The 11509-nt window shown below is 40.0% G+C and overlaps 1 protein-coding gene across 1 annotated transcript in view; it reads left to right on the forward strand.

Moving 5' to 3' along the window:
* Positions 1-8715, forward strand: part of LOC115055565 (inactive phospholipase D5-like) — a 39175-nt gene extending 30460 nt beyond the window's left edge. The window contains exons 3-10 of the mRNA XM_029521474.1: positions 1233-1419; positions 3571-3679; positions 3961-4088; positions 5559-5756; positions 6846-6982; positions 7156-7321; positions 7412-7502; positions 7988-8715. Of these exons, the coding sequence (XP_029377334.1) occupies positions 1233-1419; positions 3571-3679; positions 3961-4088; positions 5559-5756; positions 6846-6982; positions 7156-7321; positions 7412-7502; positions 7988-8532 (1561 nt within the window). The 3' untranslated portion in view covers positions 8533-8715. The remainder of the gene's footprint in view (positions 1-1232; positions 1420-3570; positions 3680-3960; positions 4089-5558; positions 5757-6845; positions 6983-7155; positions 7322-7411; positions 7503-7987) is intronic.
* Positions 8716-11509: the final 2794 nt, after the last annotated feature.

Here is an 11509-nt window from a genome sequence, read left to right on the forward strand (position 1 = left end):
GTTATGGGGTTGTAAACTCTGATGGCAATGGGAATTAGTGATTTTCTGTATCTTTCCATTCCGTATCATCAGTGGAATAACTATTACCTGCTGTGGTTTCTCGCATCCACAATAGCGTTAAGAAGTGGACTGTCTGAGTATTTTAAGATGCTGTCTGCCTTCCACTGTGTGCATTGCTCCATCACAGCTCTAAATCTAATCTGGTTCTGAACAGTGTGTCCAGATGCCTTGCATCTTTTCGTTTTATGCTGCCTTCCCAGCAGATTGCAGTGCATAACAGTTTACTTGCCACCATGTACCGGTAAAACATCTGCAACATCTTTGTGCAGATACTGAAGGATATGAGCCTCCTCAAGAAAAAGAGGCCCTCTGTCCCTTTTTGTAGATCGAATCTATTCTAGGACACCAGTCCAACTTTTGTATTCCCAGATATTTGTAGGTTGGCACCACCTTGATGTCCACTCCACCGCTGTTCACTGGATGAAGAGGGAGCTTGGACCTTCCCAAATCCACCATCGTGTCCTTTATCTTTGAGGTGTTCCGGAGGAGGCAGTTTTTGTGACACCAGTAGCTGAAGGTTTTTATCAGATCCCCGTATTCAGATTCCTTTCCATCCCTGAGACACGCCACATTCGCAGTAAACAGTCAACCGAATGTTTCTGGATGTGGCAAAACACAGAGCAGTGAAGTCTCCTGCATACAATTTGAACATGAATGAAGATGGAACAATCCCTTGTGAAGCCCCCATGCTGCAAATTATTGCTCCAGAAATGTAGTTTCTCAACCTGACAAACTCTGGCCTTTCTGTCAGGTAACCCAGGAAACAAGTGGTGGACCGACTCTTATCCCTCATTTCCTGCTAAAATGCATTTTATGATAGTGTAGGGAGTTGCACTCTGACAAAGTGTAATATAATCTACACTACCTTCAATTATTCTCAGACCTTGCCAGAGGAAATCCAGTGCAAGATTTACTAATGCTGAGGGCGAGGTGGTGTAGAAATGGTGATGTCTCTGATTAAGTTAACAACCTATGGGGGAGGATTTAATTTGTCAATGAGTATATTTTCAAGAGAAGTACCTCCTTTCATTCACATTGAAACGCATAATAATTATGCAACTAATGTGAAAGAAAATAGTTAACACACAATTTAACAGGTCTTGTGATGCCTTTTTGGCAGTTTTATGCACTTTTATTGCTTCTTTGTTCAGTTTGCTCCTTATTTTTCACAGAGCAGTGCTTGTGGAGAACATCCCAGAAGACATCTCTTTCTTAGACAATGGTACATCCCACCTGCCTCTCTCAGCGGGCCTGTACAACTTACTGGATCGAGCTATCCGGGTCGTAGAGATAGTTTCCCCGCTGTGGCTCCTCAACTCCTCCGATTATGAATCCAGCTTCCAGCCAGCGGCCACACAGGTAAAACAAGAGCAAAGCACCAGAGACTGAATTCTGCTGTGTTGTGACATTAATTAAATTAAGTTTTTAGCTTTTTTTTTCTGTCTCCTCCTGTATTTTTGTATGACTTGAATCGAGCTCGGTGCTCGGATCCTTCATTTCCGAATTTTACTGAAATAAAGAAAAAAAAAAAGAATAATAAAAAATGTCAGTGGAATAGTAAAGTAAGAAAATATAAATTAGAATTTACTTGCTCTGCAGAAAAATGGCCCCATTCATATCAGTACTGGATGATTAATGGTACACTGGAGCATTTTTGTAGCATTTTCCTGTTGTCAGTATTGGTCCTGCTGCTTCATTTTACCTGGAGCACCTGTAGTTTAAATGAAACTACGCACTGCTGTAAGGGTTAGGGTAAGACAAAGTATATGACAAAAAAATTGCTCGCACGTTTAGTTTTTAGCAAAGTCCCAGAAGGGTAAGTATTAAACAATCCCAGAATGCACCGGGGTTTACAGTCAGAGGGATGTCTCTTTGCCAAGACAGACACATATAGGTATGATATGACTCAACAGCCGCAAGTGATCCCTCAAGTAGGAAATCAGTAACTCTCCCTTTCCCACATACTGTACTATTTTCAGGCTGCTTGAAACATGCATTCATTCCGTATATGAGCCGGATGTGTGTCATTTGCAGTTGCCACATAGGATTTGGCAGCCAGGCTGTGTACACACACACACACACACACACACACACACACACACACACACGTACACACACTGTTCTGTTTTAAGAAATAGGCTCTGTCAGGTCTAATGAAAGCCTGTGGCTGTTGATTGGAAAGCTCCTTCAGAGGCCTCAGAGCAGAAAAAAAGCTAATGGCCTTTCAGCCTGCAGCAATCTGTCCACAAACAGCTCCCAAAAAAGGCACCTCATCAGGAGGCTGGACCAGGAAATGTAATACACTGTGAAAGGCAAAGTTGCGAGGAGAGTAATGGAGATCCTCTTGTAGCAGGCCTGTGTCCACCTGTCTGTTTGTATAGATTTTTTGTGAATGCACAATGATAAGGATCATTGTCAGTTCTGTTTAGCTGTAGCTAACTCTTTCCAATTTTAAGCAAAGCATTTGTGCTGCAAATTATCAAAAGCTAGTAAAAAAAAAAAAAACTGAAGGAATTGAAGAGTCTTGGCTTGGGTTTCCTAACTGTGCAGTAAGACAGTGAGTTTCCCATACTTGTTACTGTGTGTGACCAGCTTCACTTCACTCAGCAGATGGAGGATGATTTTCTGCAATAAATACAAGCTTATGAATGTGTGTGTACCACGCCACAGGTAAGATTATATGATAAACCTTAAAGGGGAACAAATTCAGCAACTACTGTTTAGACTTCTGGGTCACAGGATCCTACATTTCCCATGGTGTAGTGACTGTGAACTTTGGAACAGACATCCACTATAATCATTCTAATTATTCTTCATGATGTTAGCCAGCACCTACCTTGGCAGCAAAGAGCAAAGACTAGGCTTCAGTTGTCAGCAGACCGCTGCACCAGCTCAATGACACAAAGAGAACAATAGCATCAGGTGCAGAGGCCCTAAAAGGGACTTAACCAATAGAGAAACCCACCATGTCCAGCCCTGTCTTATCACTAGCAACATTGGATAGAAATCATGTCAATCAATTTATTTATTTTGATCATAGCACAGCAGCTTGTTTAGTAAAATTGCTCTCACAGCATTTTCAAAAACTGCCATATGTATTCAAAAGCAGCTCTATTTTCATATCTTCTTCCCAAATTAATCAATAGAAGCCCATTCTGGTGATTTTGAGCTGGGATTGGCTTCCATTTCTATTCTAGAAATATTGCAGTTTAATGTGTTATTTAATCCAAAAGTGAATCAGTAAACATAGTGTATGGTTATTATAAAAGTGTACTACCTTTATATTAGAAGTCCAGAAGTCTGGTGGAACAAAGAAAAACGTGTTTGTTACAAACATGAATACTTTATCAACTCAATCCACAAAAACATGATCTCTGGAAAATCTCATTTTCGGAGGGCCACTAAAGCTGTCAATACTACAGAAATTCCCCCAGCTAAACAAGCGTCTTGCCTGAATACACACCATGGGTTTCATGTGGAGGTAGTGATATGCTGGTGTGTTTGCCTTAGGGCAGGGCTCTGCTGTCCAGGCTGCAGGGGCTGAAGGAAAGAGGAATCCAGCTGAAGATCTCCAGCGGGATGATCGACTCGACGGAGCTCAGAATGCTCGCCACACACAGTCAGTGCTCACTCTCACTGTATTATACATTCTGTGTACTGTTTGTATTCAAACATGCTGCAGCTTAGCACTTAGTCTGCTGACTGTCTTCTCTCCCCATTTGTCCTCCTCAGTCCTTGCAGTCTCACACCCACTTTCCATCTTTCCCTTAATCTGTCTTTGTTCCCCTCAGTCTGTAGCCTGATCTCTTTTTATGCCGTCCTTTTTGCAGTTTACTTTATTTCATCCCTTCCACCTGCTTTCTTTTTGACATTTCTGCTTTCTTTCCTCTCAATTTCTAGACGCTGAGGTCCACTATGTGAACATGACAGCTCTGACCACAGGCCATCTCCTGTCTTCCTTCTGGGTGGTTGACAGGAGTCATTTCTACATCGGCAGTGCCAACATGGACTGGAGATCGCTGGCCATAGTATCAAACAACACCACACATCACATCATATACACAGAAACACACTTTTTGTGCATTGTCCCTCACACACTTATGTTTCAATGTTAAAATACACACGAAAACAGGCAGAAATACAACATTCTGAAGTCAGTTCTGTCATTTTTAAGATATTCACAGTTACAGCTACATAACAAGTCCTGTATTCCCGTATATAAAGTGCTCTGATTAACTTTTTCTACTGGCTCAGACTCACAATGCAGTATTTTATGAGATCCACTTGAAAGCCGGACAATCTAAAAAAAAAACTCAAAATAGTAACACTGACAGGTTAAATTATTTAGCAAAAGAAGTAGTCTACATAATATAATTATATAGAATATATTCTTTATGCACCATGGACAATAACTTAACTTTTTCTCCAAAGTGACGTTTTCATGTTTTAGGTGTGTTAGTGGGTTCAGTTGATATATACAGTGGCGTCCAAACTGTATATGCTGACATGCACCACTTCAGCACAATTATGAGTCCTATCAAAAACACATTAGATGAGATAGTTGGGCTATATTTATGCACGAGTTACATATCAGTGTCTCTTCTTCAAGTCATAGTGTTGATGTGTGGGAGCAGTAAGTGAGGGCATGTAAGGTTGTGGCATCTTTTCATCTCAGACTCTCTCAGACAAAGCTGTGTAATTTTGATTCATTGAAGCCCAGAGAGAGATTGTTAGGCAGCTTCATCTATATTTAGACACCCAACAATACAAAGTACTTTGATCCAGGAGGATATAATGCAAGGCAACCAAAGAAAACCTATTTGGACAGGTTTTTATTTAGTGCTATTTAATGTTATTCTGAATAATTTAATTAATAAATGATTATATTAATACACAAATGATTTATATTAATATATGTACACATCAAATTCAAATTTGAGCTGTTCTCTGAGTCTATTTTGATATATGTTGAGAAAGAAATAACTGTTGTCTGTGTGAAACTGGACTTCAGTATGATCTGAGCTTTGTTCGGGCTGAGCTTTCTCTCACTGTAGGGAGAGCACATTACAGTGAGAGAAAGAGGCAATTTAGATTGTAAAAGCTGAGAAGCTGAAATGGAGAAGTAGCTCTTTGAAATGAAAATTTGCAGAGGGCAAGGCTGAGCAAAATGAGAACAGAGAAGAACCAGTGCTGAAGAACCACTCCCTGCTGCGGGTGTGATGATGAGCAAAAGCTGTAATTGGATGACACTTTGAGGACAATGTTGCCTTTCCAGGGGAAGCTGCATGCTGCATGCTGCATGTGTTGTGTATGTAGGTGGATGAATTACAAAAAATGCTCAAAGGCTAAAAAGATTATTCAGAAAGGATGTGGAAATGTTGACGGGCAGCATTCTTGTTGATGGTGAAAGTAATGAGGGTAATTAAAAACAATTCTGATGCAAATTTGGCTGCTTCTGTGCTAATGAAAGTCTAAAAGAAGTTGTCCTTGGTCTCCAGAGGAAGGAGCTGGGTGTATTAGTCTACAACTGCAGCTGTTTGGCTCTGGACCTCCACAGAGTGTTCAGCCTCTACTGGGGGCTCCAGTACAAAGACTTCATCCCCTCCTTCTGGTCCAAACGCCTCTTCGCTCTTTTCAACAAAAACACACCAATGGATTTCACTCTCAACAGCACCAAGGCTCAGGCCTACATCTCTGTAAGTTTTTTTTTTTTTAACTCTGTGTGAATTATTGGTGGAAACATCAAAGACTGGGTTAACACACCAAGAAACAGCTTGTTCTGTCAGCACAAGGAAAGGAACAGCCTTGTATGAATGAGTTAGAGTTCAAAAGACCAAAGATTTCTTGAAAGCCTTTTTCAAAGTGTAGACCAAAGACCACCACTCCATACAGACCCCTGATAGTCAGAGAAGAGATTTTCTCAAAATATCATGTTTTACATTTTGTGTATCTCCAACTGTCAGCGAGCTACCATAGAGCCTGGTGCTGAAGAGTGCATGTGTTTTGTTTTTAATAAAAATGGAGTCAACGTGAATTCACCCATATGTAATACAATTACTGTTTTACAGCGTTGTTGACAAAATATCAGACATTGTTTATTATGGCTGTTATTATGTCACCAACACTGTTTACACATAATACGCATAAGAAACACAAAAGTGAAATGCTGCTTCAGCTGAGGTGTTAATGGCGGAATGGTTAGAGCACAGGCCACAGATGTGAGATGATTATAAAACTATATCAATTTAGTGGTAGGTCATCAATTTGTCTCATCCACCTTTCTTTACGTAACAGACACTCAGACTTTACTCTGTAGTGAGATTTTGGCACGTTGGGATCATCATAATTTTTCGCCACACTGCCACATAGTCCTGATGTGGTATGGGTGGTTCCACCCACCTGCTTTTCTAAGACAATGACAAGGTCAAATATCTTCTGGGAAAAAGGCATACAATTATAAACTATGTTGCAGTAATTGGACACAGATATTCTCTGATCCAAATCTCGACATGAAGGGAGAGTACATGTTTGCAGGACACAGTGTCTTTAAGCATCAGCTGCTTCCTGGAGTTAAGTAATGGCAGCGTCATCCTACCTGCAGCAGAAAACCATTGATGTGAATTACCTCTGTTGATGTGGAACTTTTGAAAAATAAGTTAAAAATGGAATTTCAAGACTTTTCTGTTTTCTTATTACATCCCTTAAGGGAACACAAGGCATCCCCTTTTCGCTTTTCACACCAACACTTCCTAATTGCCTTGCCGTGTTTGCTCTTCTGTTGACAGAGCTCGCCAGATGTTTTCATCCCCAAACATCGTAGCAGCGACCTGGAAGCTATTTCCTGGGTCATCCAAGAAGCCCGCCATTTCATTTACATCTCCATCATCGATTATCTGCCCCTCCTCAGCCGCAGTGCCCACAAGTTAGAACCAGCCTGCCCCTGCAGGAGTTGCTTTCTTTGAAATCATTTGACAGATGTTTAGTATCAAAATTTTGAATGCTTTGCTTTGAGCCAAGTGATTAAACTCAGTGTGCGCTTGCATGTGCATCTGGCTGTGTTCCCACAGTTGAGTGTGTGTATGTGTCTGTGCCAAGGTACTGGTCTCGTATCGATGGCCTTATCCGGGAGGCTCTGATCCTCAGGAAAGTGCGGGTTCGTATGCTGATAAGTTGCTGGGAAGAGACTCAACCACTTACTTTCAACTTTATTTGGTCCCTGAGGAGTCTGTGCATGGAGCAGGCTAACTGCTCACTAGAAGCTGTGAGTACAAGGCTACTACCAAATATTTACAACTTCAAAGTTACACTTCTCACTGCAGCACTGTTTTTATGTGTGTGTGTGTGTGTGTAGAAGTTCTTCAACCCCAGAGTGAAGAGGGATGGCAGTGTGCAGGGAATCAACCACAACAGGTTTATGGTGACAGACCGAGCTATTTATTTAGGTGAGCTCGCTGGCAAGATTTGACGCTTACTTCATACATCTCTCTTTTTAGTTTTACGATTGATACCAGTGGGAGCAAGTAGTTTGGCCTTTGCTCTCATACAAGCACCTCAAAAGTAGTCCCTTTTCCCAAGTAATGCATCGATGTGATAAACAAGTTTACTCATCTGGAAATCACTGCCTCTGGCTTTTGTTCAAAATGAGTCAGTGTAGCTGTTTCTTCTTGCTTCTAGTCCTTATGCTAAACAAAGATAATTACCACCCTTCCAGTAAAGAAAAGTTTTCTGCCTTACAGAAAAAAATGTATTTGATTCACTTTTTTGATTTTCAAAGGCATTGTTTCACTTCTGCACATTATCTGGTCAGCTTGCTGTGGCGTTTTTGTCCTAGTTATTGGGCAAAAACCTTTGTTATCGCAATGTTGTGAGATATTTTCCACACAAGACTCTGATCACTTAAGTTTTTTCTTCCTCTGTGTCCTAACAGGCAACCTTGACTGGGTAGGAAATGAGTTCACCTTTAATGCAGGAGCAGGTCTTGTGATCAGCCAGCCTGAGGGTGTCGAAGAGAGGAATGCCACAGTGGTGGACCAGCTACGGGCTTCGTTTGAGAGGGACTGGTTTTCACGTTACACACGCTCTCTGCAGGCCAATAAGATCCCTGTTTGTAACAAGCATCAGATAAACAGGCTAGTTACAGTGAAAGACAGCCACCTGGACAATGGGCCAGTGCCTATCAGAACAGGCCAGCATGATGGCGGGCCTGCACCAATGAGAAACAGTCCCAAAGATGACGGGCAGACACCAGGGAAAACCAAGAACCGTGATGACACAAGTAAAAACCACCCTACCCACCAAGGAAATGCTAATGGATTTCCTCCAGTCATAGACAGTTACCAGGAGAGTCAAGTCAAAGTGAGTCACCTTGACAACAGACAAATCAAAAGTAGTTACCACGACAATCCAATGGATCCACCCAGTCAGTCATCTGAAAGCAGCGGCAGCAGAGAGCTAGCCAATGCATCACTGTGACAACGAACACGGTGTGTTCCTTTGCACTGTGTGACGTTTGAAGAACTGCTCTCTTCCGGATCCGGATCTTTGTAGCATTTTACTATTGTCATTTTGTAGAAAATAAACAAACAAAAAAAAGTGTAATCTGATTGAGGACTTAACAATGTACAAGGCAGAACTCAGGAAGGAAAGTTAACATTTTTCTCCAGCCTGGCATGTTTGACTGATTCTTTAAATTTGAAGCCAAAACCTTTTGATTAAGAAAAAATACTAAGACTCTGATTACAAAGTACTACTGTAATCACTTCCAACCTTAATACGCATTCAGTCTTTTTTCATCCTTGCTGAGGTTTCTCAAGCAAAAATATTTGTTGAAATCGTATTGATTGCCTAATTACTATATGTCAATGAAATTATTTGGGGCAGTCTTTATCTATCACCCTTTAAAAGGGAGAACGACACCTGCATGCCTATGTGGAGATGGGAGGCAATTGAGCCTACGTAGCTATGCTAACTATAGGTAGCATTCAAGATAAACTCCAAAGATGTGGCAGATTAACCCCACAGCTCATACACTGTGTGGTGTGTGTGTGAATTGCTTCACATACTCGGAGTGACAGTGGGTACTTTAGTCTCGTGTAAATAAGTTTGTTATTGTCGCACAGTATTCTAACTCTAACCCTATTCTGTGTAAGTTACTGTGCAATTTAACAGTAGTTCAAACTTAATAACAACAACCAGTAACGTCAGCTCCTCATTGAAGGCCAAATCAAGCAGAAACCTGTCTTAGGAGGAATGAAACGAGTGGAAACAGCTGAGGAGGACCTGCCAAATGATCAGTTCAAATGGGACATACAACAACTTTTTACTATTTAACCTGATTTGGAACTGATATTTTGTAACACATATTAGTGGTAAGGATTTTTAAAACAAACATAACAAAACATTAGAAACAACCTCAGACTTGAGGCATCATATATCTTTCTACAACAGAATGAGGATATTGATATGTTTCATTTTAAAAAGGTAATAAGTGAATTAGACAATTCATCAATTTTACTGTGTTCAATAAAACCAAATGTCCTATGGTCATTTCAGAACTGCAGCCTTCATTACAATAGTTTTTCCCTGTTGTAATATTTTCCCTGGAGGAAAAAGGTCTATTGATCTGAAAAGGTCACTATAGACACTCATTGCTGTTTCAATAAACAAATCCTAGAAGAGGAGGCATTGAATGGATAGCTATAGTGTCCTTAAAACTGCAATGTAGGGACTTATTGAATAAATACTAATGGAGCATTTTTCAAAAGAGGGCCAGTGAAGGGGGCCAGAGGGTCTCTGCTGTCAAGCAAATCAATACAATGAATTTTTAACAGAGCTTGACACTTTCAGTTGCTGCAGTTTAACCTCAAGGACATAGTGTTCTGTAATGTCATGCCTGTGACTGAAAATATATGATCTTACCAGGTGGAGTTAGAGATTAATGTACAGCAATGATAGTAACGAAAAGGTTATGTATGTTGATTGAATGCTTGTAGCAACTTTCATTTGAATTGCACTGCTGTCATTTTGCAACTAAACAAGAAGGAAACTTCTTCCAGAGGGAGCGACATAGAGAGATAGTCACATTATGATGCCCTCATCAGCAGTTTGCAGGGTGTCACTGTCAGCGCTTTAATGCAAAAGCAACATGATGTACTCGGTGTTTAGCCGGAATTGAATTTGCAGGAGAAATTTAATAATTTAGTTGTGCTGGTAAACTGAAGCTCTCACAATCAGAATGTGTACAAAGCTTGGCTGCAGTAACAAAACAGAGACTGCTTTTGAAGTAAAATAATATAAAGAGCAATGGATTTATCAATCATCATAAAATTTATCCACAATTATATGGGTGATTGTTTTATAACAGATATTTCACACCCAAAAAACAAAACCATATTTATGGAGCAGTCGATTGATTCGTAAAGAAAGTAATGGACAGTTTGAGTAGTGATGAATTTATTGTCAATATACATAATATTGCTACTGATTTTATTGGAAATCATATACTGTTTACCACTTAGCCGAGTGTTTATGTATTATGTACAGTACAGTGTAATATTTACAGTATTGGTGCCTGCTGTTTTTGTGCCACGGGTCAAACATAAGCCACGTGACTTCTGTCATTACATGTTCCCTTTATGTACAGACACAAAACATGCAGCTAACGGTATTAAGCCTTCTAATACCAGCAGAAGATCGAACATCGACAGTCAACACGCCCTTTGACAATTGTAATCTGGTTGAGGTGGATAACTTCTGCCATCTAGGGGATGTAATGAGACCAAGAATAAGATCATGCTCACATGACTGCTGCAGTATAGCATGGACATTTGATTATTTATGAGTGCATATATACTGTCTTTTATATAAATATAAAGAAAGCAGTGACAGCAGATTGTAAGGGATTCTCCTGCAAAATTCTGAAATAATATTTCTGATATCAATGAATGAGAAAGTTATTCTTATATATATAATACATATTATACACTATAATATTGAATTATACAAGGTAAAATTACACAAGGTAAAATAAAACAGCCATCTATAAAACATATGTTGTAATAAAAGAGGATGCCAAATGTTTGACTGTTAACATCTTTCTCTCTTTCTGTGAGAGTCATGCCCATCTTTCTGTAAACTGATTTATTACTCTGACAATCCCAATTTTTAAAGGTCACACAACCACCTGTATCATTTGTAGAAAGTTTCATCATACAGAGTGAGAAGAACTTGAATAGTGTCCACATTTGTAACAAAGCACTCCATCTCCACCATGTACTTCTTGTAACCTGACAGCTTGTCTGTAGTGAGTTTCACTAGTTACTGCTGCTATTGTATCTGATAATTATATGGGCACGGGATAGCTGTGAATGTTCCTTGTAGCCAGGTCGTCATGTCCTTTACCCCTTTAATTTGTTTATTCTTTTTCCACTTTGCATGAGCCAGAACTAGA

This window comes from Echeneis naucrates, chromosome 15 (assembly GCF_900963305.1).
Source record: "Echeneis naucrates chromosome 15, fEcheNa1.1, whole genome shotgun sequence".
Lineage (NCBI taxonomy): Eukaryota > Metazoa > Chordata > Actinopteri > Carangiformes > Echeneidae > Echeneis > Echeneis naucrates.